We start from the raw sequence: 24,643 nt of genomic DNA on the forward strand, positions 1-24,643 counted from the left end.
CGTCTTTAACCGGTGAGTGGACCAGCGCACGGGTCCCAGCACATCCTTTGCAAACCCCTGAGCCCAGGGAGGGGAAAGGGAGCCGGGGGGTGGGGGCGGGGACCAGGCCCGTGGGTCTGGAAATCCCACAAGGACTGTCCCCGAAACCCCAATACCCATCACTCTGCCCCTAAAACTCAAACGGCTGCTTTTGGGAGAGGCTGCCACAGTCCCCCAGGGGCTCAGCGGGCAGAGGGTGTTTGGAGTATTTCCCCTGAGCTGTGGGACCGGCCCGGGTCCACGCTGGAAAGTCCCAGGGCAGCAGAGCCCAGAAGGGGCTCCCTGGCCCCGAGCTCACAGCCCACCTCCCCCCAGGTCACAGGGGTGCCAGGCACACTCACTGATCCTGCGGAAAGACAGGAAGAGGGCTGTGTTCAGGAACACCTGTGCGTAACTGCTGGGCCCTCGGGAGAGCAGGGGGAGGGGTGTCCAGGGCTTCCTGGCCACCGGGACCCAGGGTTGGGCTACCGACCACACTGGCCCCAGCTGTCCTCCCCCGAGAACATGGGCCGGTGGGGATGAACCCCCAGGACACGTGGTCAGGCCACCGTGGCCCAGAGCCGACGTAGCAGGCGTGTGCCCAGGGGCCTGGGTGGAGGGGACTCTGCGGCCCTTCCAGACACCCCCGCCGTGCAGGCGGAAGGGGTCGGGGGTCGGGGCCCACCGTCCAGGCGCGAGCAGGCGACTCTGTGCTTCTCTTCCCGTCCAGTGAAGGGGGTGGCGGGCTTCCATGTGCTGACCACTGACTACAAGGACAGCGTGGTCTACCTGCGCCTGGGCCGGGCGGGCCGGACCACCAAGACCCTGCTGCTCCTCAGTGAGTCCAGTGGCCTGGCGTGCGGGGCAGAGAGTGGGGGCTGAGCGGGCGTCGTGACAGACACCCAGACCAGTGGCCACACGATGGGCACGCACCCCTCAGTCCAGGGTGCCAGCCTGTGGGGCCTGGTGGTTTGCAGACGGCCGCCTTCTCGCTGTGTCCTCACACAGGGGTTGGGGCGGTGCTCTGGTCTCATCCTCTTCTTGTAAGGGCACCGATTCCATCATGAGGGCCCCACGCTCACGACCTCAGCCACCCCGATCACCTCCCAAGGCCTCCTATGACCACCCCGTTGGGGACACACATACGTAGCCCACAGTGGCCAGTCACGGCCCATGGGGTGTGGCCTGGCAGGAGGGGTGAAGTGGGGAGGTAGGGCTGGCCGAGGATGTGAGCGGAGGGAAGGAGGGAGGGAGGGCAGAGCGCGGGACCCTTTGCGTGGAGACCATGCGGGAGGGTCTGGGAGGTACCCACAGGGACGAGTGGGGAGGCCATTGCAGGGGGGGTCAGAAAGCCAGAGGCCGGGAGGGGCGGGCTGTCCATGTGGATGCAGAGGCCCCCAGGCTGACAGTAGGACTGGGGGGCAGGAGGTGAACCAGGAAGAGGTTCTGCCCCGGGTTGGGTGGGTGGTACAGAGAGGGTGGGAGGGGGTCCTGGGGCGTCTACGTTGGGGTGGGCCCGTCCAGGGATGCAGCGGGAGGGGCAGCGGCCAGACTGGCCAGAAGGAACTAGAGGGCCCTGCGTGGTGACCCTGCGTGGTGACCCCACCTCCCAAGGCTCTCTGGGGACCCGCCCTGGCCGACACTTCCTGTCACCCACCAGTGGCCACCTGCCCCTGAGCGCACGCAGCTTGCTTGTCTGTCCCAAAGCCTGCGGGCATTCCGGTGCTGGGGGGCAGGTGCAACCTCACATGGCTGATGCCGCGACTCCACTTCCCCACCGCAGGCAGACAGAGCACAGCCAGCTTCCTGAGTATGAGAAAGTTCATGGATGTGTGTGAGGCTTTGGAGCTCACCCGCAGTGTGACAGTTCTCCCGAAAGATGGTAAAGTGCGGCCGCCAGCGCTCGGGCTCGGGCAGCACCGCCCCCAGCCCCGTGCCCGTCCCGCTGGGGCGCTGACTCCCGTGGGGGACGGAGAGGTGGAGCGGTGACCAGGGCACTTGTTAAAGATCGGAAGCCACCGTGAAGGCACGGCCACGTGTGCGAGCCCACGGCACCCAGAGCACTTGGCCACGTCTCTGCCGTGTGGCTGGGGGTCGGGGCTGCACGGCTTTGCCCTCTGCGGTGCCTGAGGCCCCCGGGGGGGCCAGCCCCCCACCCCCTCACTGCCTCTTTCTTCTCCCACAGCTTCCTGTGCACACACCATCCTGCCGTGAGAGTGAGCTGCCACCCACCTGCTCTTCCCTTTGAGGCTCGACTTGTGGTCCACCTAGACTGCAGGAGCGTTGTTCCAAATTGCAGGCCTTCACATCCAACTGGTTGTTGAGAGGGGTTTGGGGACCCCAGGCCTCTGATGGTGTGGAACCCGGGGCCCGTGGCTGTAGCCCAGCAGGGTCCTTTACGATCACTGAGGGATGGGGTGAGGGGCACATGCTGACCAGGCAGGGGATGCGAAGCCAGGCCCCTTCGGCCTGTGTCCTCTGGATTACGTGGCAAAAAAAGGTGCGGCTGGGCCTTTTCTGCTGCAAAATAGACCACGGGTCCCGTGTAATGTGCCACGTGCTTTCTCTGCAGTGAGTCTCTGCCACCGTCCTCCGCGTCCCGTGACTCCCTACACTGTCTCAGGAAGCCGTGCGCTTATACGCACCACACGCATGTCGCGGGCATCGTGCTGGCTGCTGGGGAGAGAGCAGTGGGCACACAGGCAGCCATGGTTCTCTCTTTAGGAGAGGCGGACGCTGACTCAGTCATCCAAGCACACAGTCGTAGACCCTCAGGAATACGTCCAGAGGTGCCAAGTGCGCACCACGGCAGGCCTGGCTCATTCCAGGTCGGGAGGAGGGATCAGGGAGAGCTTCTTGGAGGAAGTGACCTTTGAGCTGAGAAATGAAAGGCGGTGTGGGTTGAGAAAGTTATGGCGAGGCTGAGAGGGAGCAGGCCCTCCCTGGAAGAGGAAACAGTCTGAAAAAGCCCAGAGTGGTGGAGATGGAGGGGAGGGCGTGGGTGCAGGGCCGGGGCTGAGCTTGGAGCAGCTCAGGGATGCCCGGATGCAGGTGTCCTGAGGGAGTGGGCGTCTAGAGCAGAGGTCAAGGTGGGAGACAGATATTTTGGAGTGACTGATATTTATTTGGTGATGGAGGCTGCACACGGATGAGCTCACCTAAGGAGAAAACAACAGGATTGAATCAGTCAGCCCCTGCTGCTTAACAAACAGCCACACAAATGTATTTTTATTTTTTTGGCCACGCCGCATGGCTTGTGAGCTCTTAGTTCCCTAACCAGGGATTGAACCTGGGATTCACTTGGGCAGTGAAAGTGCCGAGTCCTAACCACTGGACCACCAGGTAATTCCCCCATACAAGTGTATTTAGCTTCCCTGCCTGGGGGCTTAGCTTGGGATTGGCTGCTGCAGGCTGGGCCCAGCTGTGGAGCTCAGCTGCATGTGTTCGTGCAGTTTTGTGTCGGCGGGAGGTGGGTCGGTCTGGGCCGGTTCTGCTCCCCTTGTGCTTCAGCTGTGGCGCTTGTCTCGTGTCCGTGATGGAGGCACACAGGCCGGGAAGGCACAGGGGCCCTTTGAAGGCTCAGAACAGGCACAGCGTCACTTTGCCTCATCCCCTGAGTCACTGCCTGGTCCTCACTCTCGGCCACAGCAGCTCACATCAGGGGTCTTCGTCCCACCTTGCGTCTCAGGTCCCCTGAGTCTCCTGTAACTGGGGTGCTGGAAAGTGGACCCTTGTGGTCTGCGTCCTGCAGGGGCTCCGCTACATCACAGACCTTCCAGCTAAACAAGAAGTGGCCCCAGCCCAGGGGTCAGCATTCCCAGTGGACCAAGAGTGGATGACGGCCTGGGAACTCCCATCCAGGAAGGAGGAGGGGCGGCCCCCTCTGGGGGTGGGTGTCCCTGAAGCACTGGCTCTGTGGCTCCAGGGTGTTGATCTCTTGTCTCTGTCCTCTGAGACGCTTCCGTTTCACGTGTTCACTTGCTCTGGCCACGTCTGAAGGAGGTGTCGGGACACATGCCATGTGTGCAAGGCGCTCAGCCCGTCTCCTGCCTGGATAAGTCGCCCCATCTCAGCCACGCGGGGCTTCCGACACTTGGAGGGTTTTCTGTACATTTGACTCCAATGTACTCCAGGTGCCCAGGGCCGCACCCAGGTTCCCTTAGGAAACGTACCTCTTTCTCCAGGTTTGAGGATTAGAATTTGGGGGCTCTCAGCCTCGAGCATCCTAGAGGCCCTTGTGTGCACCTCGAGGACCTCCCTGGCAACTTAATTCTTCCAGAGGTCCAACAAAAACATCGCACCCCAGTCTTGATTTGGTCTGTACCCTGAGGACGTGTCTCACTGCGGCGCGGGGATTGAGTTTTGTTGCCTGTCTGCATTTTAACAGCCACGTCCTAGATTTGATCCCCGGCCAGCCTCAACCCTCCTGTGGGGTTTACTCTGAGATTAGAGTCCCTCAGATCCTGGGGGACCCCTGCCCACCCTTCCCATGTGGAGCCCATCCCTCTGGGCCTCCCCACAAGGGCACAGGTGTGCACACACACCACACACTCACACGCTGACTGCCCTGCTGGGGGTCAGAGCGGAGTGCATATGGGGGAGGTGAGGTTGGGGGCAGCTCTGCCACGGGGCAGGGATATTGACCCCCTAGCAACATGCCTGGTCCCATAGCACGGGGAGGGGAGAGATGCCAGGCTGATGGCAGGGGGTCTCCAGGGTGCCCAGGGGCTTCCCGGCCTGGGCCACCCCTAGAGCTGCCTGGAGAAGACAGGGTCTGGGGCCCTGTGTCCACCACTCTGGGCACCAGGGACTAGGATGAGACCTACCCCTACTCTGGAGGGGCTGCACGAGAGGAGGCCTCAGCTTACTTCTCTGCAAAGTGGGTGCACAGACGGGGTGATCTCTAGGGTCTCATAAGCTTACAGAAGAGTCTGCTGGCCTTGGTTCTCCATCCCTGACCCACTGTGCTCTGAGTCCTTGGAAAATGCTTTCTACCCCGAGGCCCTTCTGAGCAGGGGGCAGCCTAGGGACCTGGGGGACTCGGGACCTGGGGGTGCAGAAGGTGGCAGAGACTGGACCACTCATCGGGGACCAGGGACAAGACCCTCCTTGTTGGCGCCCGGGGGTCCTCATTTGGAAGTGGGTTGAGTCACTGCCCTGGTTGGGATGAGGAGGCCTCCGGGGTGAACTGGACACCAGGACAGTGGAGGGAAGGAGGGGAGCAAGAGAGCCTCTGAGGTCCCTCTCATCCCCCAGGAGCCGGCAGGTCCTGCTCCTTTGCCCCCTCGGCCCTGGTGGAACCACTGCCTTGAGGACCCCCAACAAGTTCCGTGGTTAGTTTTCTGGTCTCCTGCCTGGGGCTGCAGTTCCGGGGCTGACCACCGGGGGGCGGGCTGCGCGCACTCTACTGGATGGAGCAACTGGAGCAGGGAAGGGACACCCGGGGTCATTCTGGGCGTCCCCCTGCCGCGGATCCAACAGGCACCTTTTATTGTTAGCCTCCAGGCCCACAGTGGGAGCTGCTCAGAGGTGGGAGGGGGCTCTGAGACCCTCTATAGATCATTCAGCTACTGTCCCCCCTGCACTCACCCTGAGCAGGGGCCCTGTTAGGCCTGGGGGCAGTGCTGACATGACAGGTGGCCCCTGCCCTCCAGGAGCTCACAGCCTGGAGGGGCAGATGGACAAGAGCAGGAAAGCAAATCCACGTGAGAGAGAAGAGCAAGTGCTCTAGGGAAATGAGTCAGGGTCCTGGAAGGAGGGCCAGGAGCCCCTGGGGGTCTAAAAGGCTCCCTGGTGACATTGATGCCGGGACCAGAAAGACAAGAGCAGCCAGCCCTGCACACTCAGTGAGCAGTGAGCTGGGGGGGTGGGGAGCTCAAAGGTGCAGAGACTCGGAGGCAGAAGAGAATTTGGCCGGAGAGCAGGCGAGACAGGAGCCAGTGTGGCTGGAGAGAGCTGGGAGGAGGGGAGGTGGGGGGATGCGGGCGGCAGGGCCAGACCCGGGCCGGAAGGACGTCCTGGTGTCTGTGCCACGCGACAGCATCCCCTAACGTAGCGCTTACAAGGACAGACACTGACCCTCTCAGTGTCTGTGACCAGGAGGCAGGCTCAGCTCAGCGGGGAGCCTCTGCCCCGAGGTCCCCCAGGAGGCTGGGCTGTGGTCTCAGCTGAGGCTCAGTCAGGGTGGGGTCTGTCTCTGAGATCATTCTCGGGTTATTGGCGGGAATCAGTTTGCACGGGGGCTCGGGTCTCTCCTGGCTGTGGGCCGGGACCCCGTGTCGAGTCTTTGCGCTGCACCCTCTTAGGGCAGCTCGTCAATACCTGATCTTGCTTCTCTAGAACACTGGACCAGAGGCAGAGAGACAGAGACAGCGAGAGAGAATGAACACAGGAGGGAGGGAACCAGGCAGAAAGTCACAGACTTTTCATAAACCCGTCTTGGAAACAACCGCCCATTCCTTTTGCCCAATTCTATTCGTTTGAACCCGGTCCCAAAGCCCATCCACCCTCAGGGGAGGGATGACACAGTCATGTGTGGCAGAGGCAGGGACGCTGGGAGCCGTCGTGGGGCGGCCCACCCACAGGCCGAGGTGACACAGGACAGGAGGACCTGGAGGGTTGTATGCTATCTAGCTCTCATCTATGGAGTAAAGTACATTATTTCATTTTTATTTTTTAAAGGTTTTTACTCCAAGGACAATAAATGTAAAATAATGAATTCTAAAGGATTTAAGAATTAACGAAAGAACAAAGTCCTCCCACTCTAGCAGGTGGCGCCCCATTTCCCGCCCTCCCCCTCTGTGTGTGCCTGTGCTTTTGCGGGAGTTGGGCAGGGAGGATTTCCCCTGGTGGACACTGGTCAGTCCATCCTCTTCCTCTTTTGCATTTTCTGGGGCCCCGAATCAGAATTTCCGAAGAGCCCCTACTGTGGATGTTAGGTCCATTTCCTATTTTTCTCCCCCATCACTGTGCTGAAGGGAACATCCGCGTCCACACATCTTTGTTTATAACAGATCCCTGGAAGTAGAGCGCCTCGGTCTAAGGCAAACATGATTTTAACGTTGGTCACAGTTTCCAACATCTGAGATCTCCTTGACCACTCTGAGCCTTGTTTGGGAAAGCAGGGGTCCACACTCTGGGGCTGAGACCCCCGGGAGGGCGGCAGAGGCGGGGCTGTGTGGGGGGTGGGCATGAGCGTATGAGACAAGGTTTGTGCTGGACACACAGGGAGCAGTCCCCAGAGGCTGAGGTTAGGCCGGGAGCAAAGATGGTCGCCCCCTACGTCCCCAGCTTCCAGAGCTCCAGCTCCGACCAGTGACCCTGCCTGCGCCTGGGGAGGACTGTGGGTGTTGAGCTGCAGTGCGGCAGAGCCGGAAGCCCCTCCCCCTGCCCCCAGGAGCTGTTCAAGAAAGTGGTGCCCTACCACTGCCTGGGCTCCATCTGGTCCCAGAGGGACAAGAAAGGCAAGGAGCACCTGGCTTTCACCGTCGTGCCACTGTCACTCAGTTCAACAGTGTGGCCAACTGCATCATCACCACCTGCCTCGGGGACTGGAATGGGACGGCCCGTGCCAGGGCCAGGGTGGTGGAGCACTGATCTGGGGGTGGCCGCGGGATGCTGTGAGAGGGGCAGGGGAAGCCCCTCTCCAGTTTTGGAAACTTCTTGTTCTTGGAGAACTGGGTCTCTGGCTTGCCAGCTGGTCCCTCTGGCTGGGACTTGGCTGCCTCCAGGTTGTTGGGTGGGTGGGTGGGAGGGGACGGTACTTCCTTCCGCAAACCAGCTCAGCCTGTGCCTGCAAAACCACGCCCCATGGCTCCTTCCGTCTGCACTGTGCTTCACGGGGAGGGCACCCCACCTGCCCAGGGACAGGGTGCTGCTGGGAATGCTCTTGGCTAAGGGGCCAAAGGGGCTGCCCAGAGGGGCAGGTCTGGGATTCCCCACTCTGCCCCGAGGCCAGGTGCTGCTAACCACAGAGAATCCTGTAGGATTGTTGCCTCTCAGCAACACCTTACACTGGGGTGTAGCCCAAGTCAGCAGTAACTTGTTAGCGTGTGAGAAATCTCAGGGGACTAATGAATTCATAGCGGGTCCTTCCTCACCCCACCTCAGAGGTCTCCCTGTCAAAGGGGGCAAAGTGTCGCTCCCCGGTGTCCCCTGGCAGCCCCTACCCCGTGTCAGAGGTGGGACCCAGGCGACCCCTCCTGAGCGAGCGAAGGCAGAGTTCCCTACGCTGTAGGAAAGGGGAAGGCTTTAGCAGGGCCTCAGACCCAGCCTGAGGGGCAGGGGCTCCAGGGGGGCTGCGGCAGGGAGAGAAGCTCAGCCAAGGCTCCCCAGAAAGCGGGAGGCCCTTCTGTAGGGAACAAAGAGGTGGCCCCAGCTTCAGGGACGCTCATGGGGTCGAGCCAGTAACTACGGGAGACGTTATCAACTGCCTCTGTGACTGGCCCTGTTCTAAGTGCTTCGCAGAAGCTGACTCGTGCTGTCCCGCCGGCCACGGGCCCGGCCCGGGCCCAGGCCATACGCGCGGGCGGGAAGGCAGGACTTCCTGACAGCTGGAAGGGGCTGGCTCGGGAAGGGCCCGAGGACGCGATAGGTGAGCCCAGGAGGCCGGGGCGCGGAGCTCGGCCGAGGGCCGGAGGCGCCACGTGCGCGGTGCAACCTGGAGGGTCCGCTAGAGGGCGCTGCGGCTGCGGCGAACTCGGGGCGGGCGCGGGTTGGGCCTCGCGGGCCGCCGTCCGTGCTATAAAGGGCGCGGCGCGCGGTTGCGCGGCCTTTTCGGGCGACAGGGATGGAGGGGCGTCTGGTGTGTGTCTGCGTGGCCTCGGGGACGGAGCCCGGGTCCCCGCCCGCCCCAACGCCCGCCGCCGGCCGAGCCCCGACCCCCGCGTCTCCATCGTGGGTCGCGGTGGTCGGATATGCGCCCGGGTCCGTGGGACAGGCGGGCGCAGAGATCCCTTGTGTTGGCGGGGGTGGGTGCGGCGAGGTTCAGGCGCCTCCGCGTAGCATCGTGGGGCTGGGGCTGGGGGCGCCGCGGATTGCTATGCTTTCCGCACCTTCCCGGCTCTGAAGCCTCCAGAACACGGATAGGCAGCAGTAGTTTAATGGGTGAGTGGGGACATTTCATTCAGAAATTGCCCCTCCCCCCTTCAGCGCCACTGCTTTCCCTGCTTGCGACCTTCAGGGAGTCACTTTTTTTTTTTTTGCAGTACGCGGGCCTCTCACTGTTGTGGCCTCTCCCGTTGCGGAGCACAGGCTCCTGACGTGCAGGCTCAGTGGCCATGGCTCACGGGCACAGCTGCTCTGTGGCATGTGGGATCTTCCTGGACCGGGGCACGAACCCGTGTCCCCTGCATCGGCAGGCGGACTCTCAACCACTGTGCCACCAGGGAAGCCCCAGGGAGTCACTTTTTACTCCTAGCCATCTGTTGTCTTGTCTTTAAATGGACAGGTTGTCACTGCTTACTGAGCTCTAAGAGTGAGGCGATTTCCGAATTATAGTGTGTGTGTGTAGTACAGTGGGTGTGAATGCGGTGGCCTCCTTGTGCAAGGGGTGGCTGCATTCATAGCCTGGTCCTTTGATCACCTGCGGCCTGCACTACTGTATTGTGACCTCCAATTTCCACACACCCCAAATTAAACGGAGTAAAACACGGAGGGTACCTGGGTTTGGTGTGTAGACACGCGTAGGCCTGGAGATCAAATGCAGCAAAATAAAGCCTGGGTGAAGGGTGTGGGCTTGTAAGGTTGTTATAAAGCGTGGGTTTCTTTTTTTCTCTAGGGAGTTTGCCTGCTGGGAACTAGGGGCCTGCTGGGGTCTCAGGTGAGTTGACACGTGTGCTGGGACAGGTTTGCGCTGAAGAATAATTTCTGTGCTAGTTGAATGCCTTTTTTGTTACATCCTAAGCACGGGGCCAGGGCATCCATGTGGTCAGGGAATAAAAACTTGAGTTATTTAATCTTCTGTAGGCACTGCCCCTAGAGGCGTTGCAGATGTGGCTGCTGTGCCACATTTGTGTCATTAGGTGGCGGAGAGAAGAGAGGCTTGACTGCCCAGCGTTCTGGCCCGTGGACATCTGGTGATTGATAGTCTGACATTTGACGGTGTGCTGACTGGGGGTGTATGTTTACTGGCAGCCTGAAGCCTATCTTGTAAAAGCACTTTAATTCCCTCTAGTTCTTGGCTGGCCCTGGAACACGAGGTTGCTAGGTGTGTGACGGCAGCAGGTAGGAGTGACCCGCTGGTGCAGTGATGAGCAGGAAAGGTAAGTGGGTTTCAGTAAGGCTGAGTTGCTGAAGATTTGTCACATTGGATTAAAAAAGGGTGGCGCTAAAATTTTCCTTTCTAGCGTGAGCTCAATAATACCACCTAAAAATCTGAAATAATTTTACTTATTTTAGGTGGATCCGTGGGTAGTTACTCTCAAAAGAAACTTTATGATGGGTTGTGCAGCCAGAAACTCTAGAAATAAAGTTGCCAGGTTTAAACGTTAGACAATTCCGAAGGCCAGCTGTGCGACCTTACGTGAGGTTTTTCTGAATTCTAGAGAACTGTTTCCTGTGTTGCCTTGTTTAGTGTGCTTTGATCCGTTGATATATCTAGGATCTCACTAGTAGCTCCCTGGGAGAGGGTGCAGAGATTCCTAAGGAGGGCCCTCCTGGCTGCACTGTGATCCCTTGGGTTTATCAAACACCAGCCTACTGCCAGGTGCCAGCATAGGCAGCCCTTTTTAATTTTTGCCTCGGGCTGCCCATCGCGGGTCTGAAAGGTGACAGTGGAAAGGTGAAGGGTTCATGTGTCAGTAGCAGCCTTCACTAGTTCTTTTTTATATATACATTTATTTATTTTTGGCTGCGTTGGGTCTTCGTTGCTGCACATGGGCTTTCTCGAGGTGCGGCGAGCGGGGGCTCCTCTTCACTGGAGCCACGGGCTCTAGGCGCACCGGCTTCAGTAGTTGTGGCTCGTGGGCTCAGTTGCTCTGCGGCATGTGGGATCTTCCCGGACCAGGCCTCGAACCCGTGTCCCCTGCATTGGCAGGCGGGTTCTTAACCACTGCGCCACCAGGGAAGCCCAGCCTTCACTGGTTTTAAATACTGGCGACAGTAATAACGGCCGCCAGCTTTTCTTGTGCTCTGATTCTGGGCCAACCACTTGTGTTGTTCAATACAGGAAGGACGGCGGCTGTTGAACCGGGGCAAGAACAACCAATCAACATGGTCCGGACCGAGGTGAGAGGCAGTGCTATTCTGAGCTCCTGCTGGGCGGGTGCAAGGGGACACTGCCCTGCAGATGCCGGACTTGCGGCACCATGGGTGCGGCAGCCCTGCTGCACCTGTGACGTTGGGGCGGAGAGGAAGCGGCTATTTCTACGCTCAGTGCTCAGAACAGTGGGCACTAAGAATGGTTTGTAGCCGGACATCACCCAGAGCTGCGGGAGGGGCCTCTTGTTTGCACGTGCACTGGCAGTGGGAGCTGTGCGTGGGCCCTTGAAGACTTGGATGTTCTTTTTCTTTACAAAATAAAGCACCTTGTGAGAATTAAATGAGATATGTGAACAGGCATATGGCGAGCTTTGGGCACAATGGGATTGACCAGGAGAGAGTCTCCTTACTGGAAATGAATGTTCTGTTGGTCTGTCTGGCGAGGAGATTTTAGGAATCCTTGGGCAAGTTTGACCTGCATCCCTGGCTGAGGGCCGCTGAGCTGGTATCAAGGCCCTGTGGGGCTTCCAGGCCCTGTTCAGAGTAGGACCCTAGGTGGGGATGAGGGGGGCCCAGAGCCACTGGTCCACGAGCACTCGTACTCTGAGGACCTTGAGACGAGTCACTCTGGAAGGAAGGCCAGAGGTTCGCTCCTGGCTTTTGTCCTGTTGTGAGGCAGGAGCTGGGCCCTTTTGTGGAGCCCCTCGACGGGCTGACCGTAACCTTATAAAAAATGATCATCCAGACCAGGGGTGTCTTGGTCTCCTTGCAGATGGAGGGTGCATTTTGCTGTTTCCTGGAATGTTTAAATTGGAGGGTTGAACAAAAGCTGTAGGTTAGTGGCTCTCGACTGGGGGCACTTTGTCCCCCTCCCAGGGCACGTGGCAATTTGTAGGGCAGGAAAGGGATGGGGTGCTGCTGGCATCTAGTTGGTGGGGTCCAGGGCTGTGGCTGCATGTCCTGTGGTGCCCAGGACGGCCCCACAGTAAAGCTACAGGGTCCCAAATGCTGATAGGGCCAAGGTTAACAAACCCTGCTATAGAAAATAATTGGGGAGGGATTCACGGATTGGATTCCATTTCTCAGGTCCGTGGGCCCAGGTTGGTCCTATGCAGCTGGTCCGTGGAATAGACCTGCACGTGTGGCTCTTGTCACTCTAGGACTGGCTTCAGGACAGGTAAGTTGGGAGCGGGCTGCTTGGCTGGGGGTCTCACAGAACTTTTGGACCCTTTAATACAAGCACATGGTATCAATTGTGGGTGTGCTTTAAGGAGAGGTGAGAATGTCCAAGTAGCTGATAGTGAAAAGCCACTGTGGGCAGAACTGGTGGGGCGGCGGGACAGTGGCCTGACCTCAGCCACCTCCCCCGTTAGACACACCCCGTTAGGTGTGTTGGCAGCAAATTGCCAGGTCTGTGGCTCGGGGCGGCCTGGCTGGATGGCTCTGGCTGCAGCATCTGAAGGCTTGATCGGGCCAGAAAGAAGCACTTCCAAGACGGCATGCTCTGGCCGCTGGCAGGGCCTGAGGCTCCTCACGACAGCTGGCTTCCCCCAGAGCTCGTGTGAGCCACAGCCTCAGAGCCGGCCCTGGTGCCTGCACGGCACGTGTCTGTTGGTTCTTGACCCAGGCGTTGGGCTGTGCTCTTCGTTTTGTTGTGTTTTGTTTTTGGTTTTGTTTTGAGAATCTTGAACTTTTGGCTACTCTTGGCTGCTACTAAGCAGCTACCAGAGTTTTTGCCCACTTCGTATCGTGCGCTGTGGCTTGTCAACTGGAGTGGGGTTGGGGTGACAGTGTAATTGCCGGAAGCAAGCAGACTTGACGAGCAGAGAGGGTGGCGGGTGGTGGTACATCCGGTAGGTCCACCTTTGAGCCCGGCAGCAGCTGGGTTTCCTGTCCTACTTGGTAGACCCTCCCTGGCTGAATCCCCCCTAGAAACTGGGTGGAGTGTTCAGAAGGACGGGGGAGCGGGGCTTGGCTGTCTGGCAGCAGAGGCTGAAGAGGCTTGAGCAGCTGTGTCCTTGCAGTCCAGAAGCCAGTTGCTCTGCTGAGGAGGCTTGACTGTGGTCCAGCCCATCCAGCACTGGGGGCGTGGCAAGTGGGTCATCTCGGTTTTCTGTCTGCAGATCCTGCCATGAGCCCAGGGCGGCGCCCGCAGTTCTCCAGGAGAGCGCGCCAGAGTGGAGCCAGGGGGGTGCGCGACTCAGTACGGGGGCCACGCACGTCCGTCCAGTCTGCTGGCAAGGGCAGCGGCGAGCCGGGGGAAGTCATGGCCTTGGGAATGTCCTCTGATGAAAAAGAACCTGCAGGCTCGTAAAATAACTTGTGTGGGGAACGTTGGTGTGCTGAAAAGCAGTTCTGTGTGCTGTTCCCCCTCGGTGTGGATCCGCAGTGCTGGGGCAGCAGCCGCGATACAGAAGTGCGAGCGGAGACTGTCTGGACCCCCGACTCCAGGGAAACCACAGGTGACAGCCAGCCTAGGGAAGGGGACGGGAGGAGCTGGGGGCGGGGGTGGCAGCCCAGCAGGCGCCCCTCGTCTCGGGGCCCTAATCCCGGCTCCAGTCGGGTGGTCGGGGAAGCTGCAGGGTCTCCCAGGCGAGCAGAGCCCACGGTCCTGAGCTGTTCTTCGCTGTGTTTGGGTCACCTCCCCCCATCCAAGGGGAGAAATCTAGATGAGGTTTAAGAATTGGTGCTTCCAGAACGTGGATCTCATAGCTGAAACCTCGGAAGACATGTTTTCAGCACAAGGTGTTGAAGTGAACGGAAGGATTCAACCCCTTTTTGAGGAGGGCGTCTGCATGTGGGCAGAACTGGAGAAGAAATGGGTCTTGAATAAACTGTCTTGACTTGCATTTCTCTGTCTGATCAGCTGAGGCCCCGGCACGAGTTGAGGGTGTGAGAGGGTCAGGCTCCTGGGCTCACAGCTTCCTGTTTCAGGGGGAGGAGGGCACAGGGAAAAGGGGACCCTTGACTTTTTCCCGGACAGTGGATGTTACACCTAGTGGCTCATTGGCATCAGTGGAGAAGCCTTCCTAGGCTGGGCTGCACTGTTCTGTGCAGCAAGCAGTACAGGGAGAAGTTAGTGTAGAAGCTCTTACTAGAGAAAAACTTGGATCAGCCCACCCTTACCTCCCCATCTGAACCACACCGGATCCGGGTTGGGGGCTCAGCTTCCAGTGTCCTTGCCCTTGGCTCCAGTCATAACCCCAGCCAACCAACAGCCAAGATGTGGCTACCCCCCACCCTGCCCTAGCCCTCCAGCAGACCGTCCAGGCTGGGCTCTGGAGTGGGCTGAGGGGACTTGGGTGCTCACGGAAAATCTTTATTTACACACGTGTTCTCCAAAGTAACAAAACCTTGGTCTAGGCAGGTCCCTTGGCCAGCCCTTGGTGCTCAGGCTCTAGGTGTTTCCACGGCTGCCCGAGTTCTGGGGATCCGTAGCGTCTGGACACTGGAGCAGCCTTGTCCTTTGGTGGCAGAGAAAGGGAAGAGGGCCAAGGGCAGGAGTGGTTCTTGGGGCGGGAGGGCCTGGCTGGCCATCAGGTGTACTTGGTGTTGGAGATCTCCTTCCAGAGCAGGGTCTTGAGGTGGCTGAGCACCAGCGAATGGTGCGCCTCCACCTGGCTAGCCAGCCCGCTTAGCGTGGTGCACGTGCGCAGCTGCTTGCCCAGCTCGGCGCGCAGGCCGGCAGGGGCGCCGGGCAGCAAGTAGTCCCGTAGCAGCTCGCACACCTTGGCCAGGTTGGGCTGCACCAGGTCGCCCTTGCACTGCCGCAAGAGCGTGTCGCAGGGCGCCCTGCAGTCGCGCCCGTAGGTGCAGTCCGAGCTGTGCTCGCAGTGGCGGCCCCGCAGGAAGCGGCGCACGGTGGCCTCGGGCGCCACCTGCTGCAGGTCAGCCATCCTGAAGTCGTACTTGGCTGTGTAGCCCACGTTGGCTAGCGTGGTCTCGCACATGTAGAAGGTCCCGTAGGCGCCGTGGAAGAGCTCCTCCACGAACTCCAGCAGGCCGATGGCAATCTTGGCGCGCCAGGGCCACGCAGGCCCCAGCCACTGCTGCAGGGCCCCGTGCAGGGCGGGCGGCAGCAGTGGGCGCAGCAGGGGCGGGAGCACAGCCCCGGGCCAGGAGCTGTGCGGGACCCCCTCGGTGAGGTACAGGTCCCCGCAGTAGCCCAGCAGCCGGGAGGCGTGCTCTTTCTCCTGCAGGGACAGCAGCAGCAGGAACTCGTTCCGCTGCAGCAGGGCCCACACTGACTTGGCCTCGGCCAGGGACACCCTGTGGTCCTTGTTGAAGTCAGCCATGAGCAGGACCTGTCCGGCCAGCGCAGGCAGGGAGGGCAGGTCTCCCAGGTTTGCCTGTGGTTTGGGGGCAGGAGAGAGGAGGCCAGGGGATCGGCCAGCCGGCCAGCAGGTTCCGGACCCAGCACGTCTGCCAGGCAGGGGGAGCCCCGCCTCCAGCCGACAGGATGGAGGGGACAACCAGGGACCTGCAAGGCCCCCTCGCCACTCCTGGAAGCCCAGCTGCGTCGTCTATCCCCCAGTGCACAGAGGTGGGAGCGCTGGATGGGGCCCACTCACCTCTCATCTGCCCCTCCTCCTTCTCTCCCCAAAGATGCCCCTGGGGCGGGGCCTCAAGCCTCTGGGTGCTCCCTGAGGGAGGGTCTGCTTGGAGCTGGGAGGCTAGCCAGGCACCTGGCTGGCCCGTGTGGCCTCCACCCAGCCTGCCTCCTGCCCTGTCACACGTCCCTGGGCATGAACTTGACTGGCCCCCAGGAGGGCCAACTGACCTTGAGAAAGCTGAGGGTCATCTCCTGGAACTCCTTAATCGAGGTGCCCCGGGTGGGCTTGTCAAAGAGCCCCAGCTCCCGCCGGGGGGCCACGTCTGCCCCTGCCTTCGAGTCCAGGCTCTCCTCAATGCCACACTTGATGGTCACCTCCTTGCCCTGCCAGAGCCCGCTGTACACCTGCACAGGACCACAGGGACCCTCCGTGCAGATGTTCCCCTCTGGCTGCACCGAGGGTGTCTGAGCCCTGGGGCTGGCCCTGGCCCGACCCTGCTGGGCTTACCTGCTGGCCCGGGACAGAGGAGAGGCAGGTCCTCCACTCCACCTGGCGCAGGTTGCACAGGTCCTGGCAGATGGAGCCTGAGATGATGCCCTTGCGGTACCGGTCACACTGGGGAGAGGAGGACGCAGGACGTGGCCTGGGGAGCCCGGCGGGGGCTCATCCTGCCTGCCTGCCTGCCTGCCCGCGGCCCCGGCTTCAGCCAGATGCACAGGGAGAAGCTTTCTGCAGTAATTAGGTCAGGCTCTGGAGTAGCTGCCGCCCCCACTGGCCCCTTCTCTGCTCTAGACAGAGGCCTTGCAGCCCCCCGAGTCCTGGGGGTCTGGGCTGACCTGAGCAGGTGAGGCTGGAGGGGGTGGAGTCAGGCCCGTCCCTGCGGGGGGTGGGGGGAGTCATGGCGCCTGGAGCGAGTGGGGGGTGAATTCCTGGATGCCCATCACCGTTGCCCTGGTGCCCAGGCCCTTGGTGGAGAGGGCCTGGAGGAAGGAGAGGGAAGGGAGGTGCAGAGAGTGTGCTGAGGGGTGGGAGGCGCCAGAGGCCCTGGACTCACCTATGGGAACCAGGGAGGAGGCCACGACAGCCGTTTCATCCAGAGGAAAACCAAGAGACCACACACTGTCATTCTGCCACCTTGGAGGGAGGCCCTCCACCACAGGGGTCTGTTCTGACCCCTGAAAAGCCCCAGGGCCACAGGGCCTTTGTGGGGTGGTCTGCCAGGGAGCCTGGGTGGCAGGGCTGGGCCAGGGCCAGGGAAGGGACCTGTCAGCCACACTGCCCACCAGTGTGGGGAGGGGCTTCCTCGGAAGCTGAGGTGGGCAGTGTGTCCATCAGCCTCAGGGCTCCTGCGACCCATCAGACATCTCCCCTCCCAGCCTGTTTACTGTGTGCAGACTGGGTGGTGGTGGGGACCCAGCCGAGCACCCAGAGGTCCATGGGCACCAGGTCCACGGCCCCTGGTCCGGCCTTCCCCACACACACACTGGGTGGCCTTGGACCAGCTGTGGAATATCTCGGAGACGGCTGATACCCCCATGAGGCGGGCAGGTCTCCCCTGGAAAGGAGAGGGTGTCCCCATGGCCCCAGGGACAGGCCTCAGGAGAGCTGGGCCCAGCAGCCAGGGCACTCTGGGAAAACAGAAGCTGCAGGTCCTCTGTCTGGGAGGGGCAGGCTCCTCCTCTGCATGTTGGGGCGCTGCTCGGGGCACACAGGAGGTACTCAGAAAACACCCTCCAGCTCTGAGCGTCTGCTCACTGCATGCCACTGGCCAGACCCCATCTCATGCCTCCTTCCAGGTCTTGCTGCCCGCAAAGGCCCCTCCACCCACTGCCAGCACCAGGCGGCCCGGGCTCATCCCAGACCTCCCGCCCCACTCCCTGGCCCGAGGGGTCCCCAGAGCAGGGCCTTTTCCCGCCCGCACCCAGAGGCCGGGCTCCATCCCCACACACACCTGTCCCTGGGTCTCCCCAGCCACCCCGACTGTGAAGGCAGAGCCATGTGTCCAGCACCCAGCTCCGGCCAGGCCCCTGGAGGCCCCCAGTGAGCCTTTCTGGAATAAATGGGCTTGCCTGAGAATGGCCGGGAGGCCCGAGTCCTCCTCTGAGCTGGGACTGCGCCCTGGGTACCTGGTGGCAGCCCCGCCCCCAGGAGGCCTGAGCCAACCATCAGTGGGCTCTTTACAAGTCCCTACGCATGGGCATGGGCTCTCCCGCTCTGGACCCCCGTGCCCCTCCCACCGCCACCTCTGGACCACCACCTCTGGATGTTCCCAAGTGTGGCCCCCCTGGGACCTTGCCCAGAACAGGCCTGCTGAGCCCTTCTGGGGCGCCACACAGCAGAGGAGGGGAAATTCCAGGCCCCTGGCTGGTGCGAGGCAAATGGAGACGGGTTCAAGGCCAGCCATCTCCTACGGCTCCCCCTTCGAGACCCCAGGAGCTCTGCTGGGGCAGGGCAGGTCCGTCCCCAAGTGGCATGGAGGCCTCAGAACCCTGGTCGGCTCACCAAGGGCTCCAACCTGCCCGGGGAGGCCAGGCAGGGTGGCTGGGGGGATCAGAGTCAGGTTTGCCAGGGCCCCTTCGGCCGGCGTCACCTCGCCTTCCAGCCAGTCACAGCATCAGCAGGAGCAGTGAGCCACCCTGTGTGCATGCTCGTGGGCGCACAAGTGCTGGCGTGGACAAGCACACACAGGCTCACGCGCCCTCACATGCACGTGCACGGCCTTGCTGTAGACGCCACGGTGGCGACTTAGCACTGTCTCCTGTCTGAGGCCCTGAAGACCACACCCCGCAGCCTCCTTTGCTGGACTCCTGGCCCTAGGAGGGGCCCTCAAGGCCACCAGTGCCTGCCTGTCCCCGTCTGGGCTAAAATGTCTCCCTCCTGGACACCTCTACAGCTGGCTCTGTCCATCTGTCCGTCCCCAGCCGCCCGCATCTGCGCAGCCTCCCCTTGGCCTCTGCATTCCTCTCTGGCCTCCCCCATGGCCCGCCAGGGGCAGCTCTGCAGTCGACACGGTCAGATGTGTCTTAAAACCCGCTGAGCCGGTGCCTCTGAGCCACGTCTCTAAGCTGCCACGGCAGGAGCACTGGCCCAGGAGCCCACAGGCCTGGCCCGAGGTGACACTTACGATGACCACCTGGCAGATGTGCCCGCGGCAGAGCTCAGCGTAGGACGAGTAGTGCACGTAGGCCAGCCAGCTGCCCGCGAAGATGCCCAGCCAGACCAGGAAGACGTACTTGACCCTGAGGCCTGGGAGCCGGCCCTGCGGGGGAGGGGGCCATGAGGAAGTGCCACATTTGGGGTGCTGACCCCATGTCCCGGACCCCAGCCTTCCCGAGGGGTGCCCCCCCCTCCGGGGGCCAGCACCTGTCCAGCCCAACGTCTCCCTTCCCCTCTGCCTACCCACTGTGGGTGGGGCCGGGGCCTGGTGTCTCCCAGACCTTTAAATCTCACGGGCAGGTAAAAATAAATTCCCAAATGAGGGAGATATGGGGTAGACGCTCTTTATTTTGCTGAATAAAGAGATTTTGAACAATTTTCCCTCCTGTCCTGCCCGCATTTCATAGTGACATGTAACCTCTGCACAAGGTCAGGCTGGAAGAGCACCCCCACCCCCGCACACTGTCCCCCTGGGTGGTGGAGATTTCGGGCTGGACCCGGGCCAGCAGGGGGCGCGGGGTTGGAGGCACGGTCACCCTGTGAGCCTTTAAGAGACACGGCCTCACCCACCCGCGATCACAGAAGCCAAAGGGTGGATACAGCCCACTTGTCCATTGACAGATGAATAGATAAACCAAATGTGGTCCATCCACATGACGGAATATTATACAGCCACGAAAAGGCAGAGAATCCCGACCCAGGCTACAGCAGTCTCTGCCCTGGTCCCTGTGGGTCCTGTCACCCATGGGCGAGTGAGCCCCTAGGACAGGAGGACATCATGTCCAGTGAAATGAGCCAGACATGAGACAGATCCTGTGATTCCACCCATGCGAGGGCCTCGAGGAGTCAGATCCACAGAGACAGGAAGGGTTGGGGGGGCCAGGGGCTGGGGAGGATGGGGAGTGCGTGTTTAAAGGGGACGGAGTTTGAGTTTGGGAAGATGATGAGACGGGCTCCAGAGACGGTGACGGCCGCACAACAGTGCGAATGTGCTTAGTGCCCCTGAACCGTGCACTTAAACATGGTTAAGATGCTAAATTTATGTGGTGTATAATTTACCACGATAAAGAACAGATAACTAAGACATGCAGCCCCTGGCCCTGCTGCCAGAGGCTCTGTCCCAGAAGTCTGGGGTGGGCCGGGAACTGCTTCTATGGAGGGCTCAGCCCCTCTGCCAGGTTTCCGCAGCTGACGGGTAGAATTACAGGGTGGGAGAGTCTCAGAGCCCTGCAGGAGCTGGGGGCACTGTCTGCCATCCAGCCCCCAAGCCGGGATTGCAGAGGCATCAACTTCCTTCCCTACCCCCACCCTGGTAATCACAGGCCTCACTGGCTGCTGCTGTCCAGGGGCGGCCAGCTGATGGGATGGGGTTACCATGCGCTGACCCGTCCAAGAGCTCAGACACCTTGACCGGGCAGCTGAGCCCCAGAGAACAGGGCCCGGGGCCAGGGACCAGGAGGGCAGGAGGGCCTGGGGCTTCAGGCCAGCCTGCCCCAGAGGAGAACCACTGCCAGCACTGGTCACGCACCCTGCCACCCGCGGGCCAGGGAGCGGCTCCAGTCCTGGTTAGTCCTGGATCCTAGTCACCTGGGGGCTGAGGCCGAGAAATGGGGCCAACGGGTCCCCACTGAGGACAGGGCAGGGGCCTGCAGGCCCAGCCCAGGCATCTGTGCTCATTTTTACGGTTCTTCCAGGAGAGGCGGGGTCCTCACCTCCTGCTTCCCTAGCACCGACTCACACGGAGGTGCCGCAGCAGGAGGGCCTCTGAGAGCTCCAGGGGCAGGCTCGGAGCCTCAGAGGCCTGGGGTGGCCCTGGGGCCGAGTGAGAGGGCTGGGTCTCAGGCCCACTAGTCCCTGCCACTGCATCTGTTTCCGCCAGTTTTGTTCAAAGGGAAAAACAGGAAAGCAGAGGAACAGTGGGTGGGGGGCCGGGGAGCTGGGGATGTTGTCTGGCAGTATGAGGTCAGAGGACTTCCAGCCACTGGTGGACCACGCCCCGAGGTGGAGGTGGGCAGGGTCTCTGGGGGGGCCAGCGCTGGGAGTCCTGGGGGGATGGCCAGGACGAGGGCAGGCTGTAGCCTGCACTGGACCCAGGGGCTACCCTGGGCCTGACCCAGGCTTCCCAGACTGACTACAGGGCCCACCCTGGACACTGCCCACTGTCCCGCCAGACGCCCTCCAGCTCAGGCCTTCAGGTGGCGGCCCAGCTCCCAGGACACAGTCCGCACTTGGCTAGCTGTGACCGACCCCCAGGCCCTTATCTTAGGCGGGCACCTCCTCCAGAAGTAGTCCCTGCCCTGGCTCCTGTGGGTCCTGTCACCCATGGGCGAGTGAGCCCCTAGGACAGGGAGTGTCCTGCTCCTCATTGGGTCCTGTGCAGCTGCTCACCCACCGTGGCCTGCCCAGCTCCTCGTGGAGCCGCTTGGGGGCGCCACTCGGGGGACAGTAACAGCACAGTGATCGGCAGCCTTGGGGCCAGTGACCCACATGCGCCACGACCTCCAACCCTCACTGCCAACCCAGGAGTGTGCTTCACAGGCAGGGAAACTGAGGCTCAGGGTGTGTCCTGACATTACCGGGGGTCCTGGGCTCAAACCACTGGGAACCCACCAGAACCCCTCTCCTGTCCATGCCCATCTGCCATTCCCGGGCTGAGCTCAGAGGCCTGACACCCAGGGTCCGGGACCCGCGACTCTGGCCTCCCCTGCGGCAGCTCGGTCAAGGCCTTTCCCGCAGGACGGGGGCTGCTGCACCCCCTGCCTCCCAGCATAGGGGTGGACACAGACCCTCAGCTCCCACCTTGCCCAGCGCTGGGTGGGGACCACCACGAACCCAAGGCCCCAGGCGGGCAGGGAGGACTTCTGGCACAGACGAGCACCGGGTTACCTGGCTCTCACCCTTCTCCCCAGAGGGGAACACCGTGGCCTGGGCTCTAATCAGGGCTGTCTCCTTCTGCCCAGGGGCTGGGGTCCTGGAGGGCACTGAGGTTGTAGGTGTGGCCTGGATGATTTGAGACTCTGATGTGGGCCTGGCTCAGATCACCCAAAGCAGAGGTGACAGGGTTCCTGACAGCTGGCACCCGAGGCAGCCTGGGCCTCCCCTGCAGATGGCAGGGTCCTGAGAGGGACAGTGATTCGTCCAAGGTCACTGTGGGGTCAGGGCACACTCCTAATCTCGGGCTGGCTGGGGGATGGCCCAGGGGGAGGGTAGTCCTTCTTAGGGTGGTTCTATGGGTCCCAAGTTTTCCATCACAGAAAAACAAACCTGGTCTTTTAAGTAGAGGGAAGTGGAGCGGACTTGGTGTGGCTTCCGGGCCTGCGGGAGCAGCTCCAGCCCGCGGCGGGGTGGGGCCTCCTTCAGCCCCAGAGGCAGGGGTGCCACCCTGCAGCATCCGCGGGGCCCTGCCGCTCTGCTCACCGCATGGACAACCCTCACCCCAGTCCCCAGTCCCCTTCCTGCACCCAGCCTCCCCGGGGGCCACGCACCGCAGCGCTCATCGGCCTTGAGTCCCGAACCCGCCCCAGGCCCCAGGCTGGACGCCGCGCGCCCCCGCCGAGGCCCGGGCCCCACAGCGGGCGGGGCGGGGGCGGGAGCCGGCCGGGGCCGGGGCGGGGGCGCGCCTACCTGCAGGCCCTTGGAGAAGGGGCAGAAGAGCACCAGGTGCGCCAGGCGCCGCAGCCGCCGCATGGTGGGCGCGGGCCGTGCACCGTCCCGGCTCGGCTCGGCTCGGCTCGGCCTCAGCCCCGCGGGCCGGCCCGCAACGGCCGCCGCGCCTCCTCCCCGCCCCGCGTCCGCGCCGGAGCGCTCGCCTCTGACGGCCGGGCGGGCGCGCGCGGAGGGGAGGCGCGGGGAGGGGGCGCGGCGGGGACGCGCGCTGGGTGGGGGCAGGGAGCAGAAGGCGGGAGAGGGCGCGTGGCCGCGAGGGTGGCGGTGCGGGGGCGCGCGGCGGGGAGGAGGGAGGAAGGGAGGGAGGAAGGAAAGGAGGAGGGGAGGGGGAGGGGGAGGGGGGAGGGGGAGGGAGGGCCGGGGGCGCGGCGGCGGGCCGCGGTGCTGGTGGGAGGTGACCGCGGCCCCGCCTCCAGCCCACCGCCCCCCTCCCCGCGCACCGCCCTGGAGAGAAAGGGGAGGGCGCCGAGGCCCCGCCCACCCGCGCCCCCAGCCCGCACCCTTGAGCGGCGGGGTCGTCACAGGCGGGGCCGTCGTCACGGGAGGGCACTGTCACGGGCGGGGCTGTCGCGCGCGCCCCTGCAGAGAAGAGACGGGTGGTGGAGCCGGGCGGCCTGAGGAGGTCCCACGGGTCAGGGTCGGTCGCGCGGGACGCGGGAGGGGCGGTGAGCCCAGGGGCCGGGGCGTGTCGCGGCTAGGTCCCTAGTGGGGTCCGGCGCCAACCACCTGGCCCGGAGGGGCCGTGGACACTGCGGCAGCGTTTGCCTCTTTCTCCCACTGTTTAAAGAAATACAGGCAAATGCGCCCTTTCACTGTGCATCTCTGCCGGTGTTTACACAGACAGCCCTGTGGGCACCACCGCTTTCAGGCTACAGAACAGTTCCACCCCCGACAGACCCCGGGGCCCCTCTTCCTTCCAGCCCTCCCGTGACCCAGCCCTGGGGAGCTCGGGCTCTTCCCCTGCACATCCCATAAATGGACTAAAGCAGCCACAGCCTTCAGGTCTGGCCTCTGTCATTAGGCAGAGGGCCCTGGAAATTCAGCACCCCCTCTTTGCCATGGTGACTCCCGGCACCAGGCACCAGCTTGATTAGCCAGTCACCTCCTGAAGGCCCTCGGAGTTGGTTCTGGCTTTGGGGGATCAGGAGCAGAGCTGCCATCAAGTCGAGTTTCTGTGTGAAGGAAATTCATTGTCACTGGAGTGATACAGAGCAGGGATGCCGAGTGCTGTGGTCAGGTTAGGTCAGAGCTGCCAGGACGCTTTCGAGCTGCACGTTTACATCCCACTGCAGGGTATGGGAGTTCTGGTTGCACCACATCTTCAGCAGCACTTGGTATTGTCCGTTTTTAAATTCTGGGCATTCGGGACTTCCCTGGTGGTCCTGTGGTTAAGACTCCCCCTTCCAATGTAGGGGGTGCGGGTTTGATCCCTGGTCGGGGAGATAAGATCCCACAATGCCTCGCAGTCAAAAAACCAAAGCATAAAGCAGAAGCAATATTGTAACAAGTTCAATAAAGATTTTAAAAACGGTCCACATTAAAAAAAAATTTTTTTTAAAAATTCTGGCCATTCTACTGAGTGTGCAGTGGTGTTTCTTTGTGGTTGTTATTTGCATTTCCTTAACAACTAATGATGTTGAATATTTTTTATGTACTTAGTTGCGACCTGTATATAATCTTTGGCAAAGAGTCTATTCAAAAATTTTGCACATTTTTTTATTGTTTCCTTGTTGTTGAGTTTTGACAATTGTTTTATATCTTCTGGAAACCGGTACATTATCAAATATGTGATTCACAAAGATTTTCTCCCAGTCTATGGCTTGTCTTTTCATTTTCTTAACAGTGCTTTTCAAAGAGCACAAGTTCTTAATTTTGGTGAGGTCCAATTTGTCCATTTTTTCCTTTTTTTCGTTTGCACGTGTCAAGTCTAAGAAACCTTATCTTTGCTTAACCCAACCCAGGGGCACAAAGATTTCCTTCTGTGTTTTTCTTCTAGAAGTTTTACAGTATTAGGCTTTACACTTGGGTCAGTGATTCAATTTGCGCTAATT

General features: G+C 61.4%; 1 protein-coding gene and 1 long non-coding RNA gene across 7 annotated transcripts; one reads left to right on the forward strand and one right to left on the reverse strand.

Moving 5' to 3' along the window:
* The first annotated feature begins 8,801 nt into the window (after positions 1 to 8,801).
* LOC308619507 lies at positions 8,802 to 14,066 on the forward strand. 6 transcript variants are annotated; one of them, XR_014016193.1, is made up of 6 exons: positions 8,802 to 8,943; positions 9,797 to 9,838; positions 10,193 to 10,284; positions 11,186 to 11,244; positions 12,304 to 12,394; positions 13,341 to 14,066. It is a non-coding gene; the product is annotated as an uncharacterized lncRNA (long non-coding RNA). The 6 variants fall into 6 exon arrangements; XR_014016194.1 differs by having other exon boundaries at positions 8,808 to 9,123; XR_014016195.1 differs by having other exon boundaries at positions 8,808 to 9,123; positions 10,193 to 10,280.
* A 546-nt stretch (positions 14,067 to 14,612) lies between these two features.
* On the reverse strand, positions 14,613 to 22,765 carry DIPK1B (divergent protein kinase domain 1B). The gene is made up of 5 exons (XM_081238377.1): positions 22,551 to 22,765; positions 18,895 to 19,029; positions 16,278 to 16,385; positions 15,998 to 16,174; positions 14,613 to 15,566 (listed from the first exon to the last, which is right to left on the reverse strand). The coding sequence occupies exons 1-5, from the start codon at positions 22,611 to 22,613 to the stop codon at positions 14,754 to 14,756; spliced, it is 1,296 nt and encodes a 431-aa protein (XP_081094503.1). The 5' UTR covers positions 22,614 to 22,765; the 3' UTR covers positions 14,613 to 14,753.
* Between the last annotated feature and the right edge of the window lie 1,878 nt (positions 22,766 to 24,643).

Source organism: Mesoplodon bidens, assembly GCF_964165515.1.
Source record: "Mesoplodon bidens genome assembly, chromosome: 6".
NCBI lineage: Eukaryota > Metazoa > Chordata > Mammalia > Artiodactyla > Ziphiidae > Mesoplodon > Mesoplodon bidens.

What these genes read in the sequence shown, in the direction of transcription:
- DIPK1B (XM_081238377.1), bottom strand. Translation starts at nt 22,613, where the DNA reads ATGCGGCGGCTGCGGCGCCTGGCGCACCTGGTGCTCTTCTGCCCCTTC. An exon ending in CCTCTGTCCCGGGCCAGCAG is followed by an intron (nt 16,175 to 16,277) that starts GTAAGCCCAGCA and finishes GGTCCTGTGCAG; the next exon opens with GTGTACAGCGGGCTCTGGCA. An exon ending in TGACCCTCAGCTTTCTCAAG is followed by an intron (nt 15,567 to 15,997) that starts GTCAGTTGGCCC and finishes CCCAAACCACAG; the next exon opens with GCAAACCTGGGAGACCTGCC.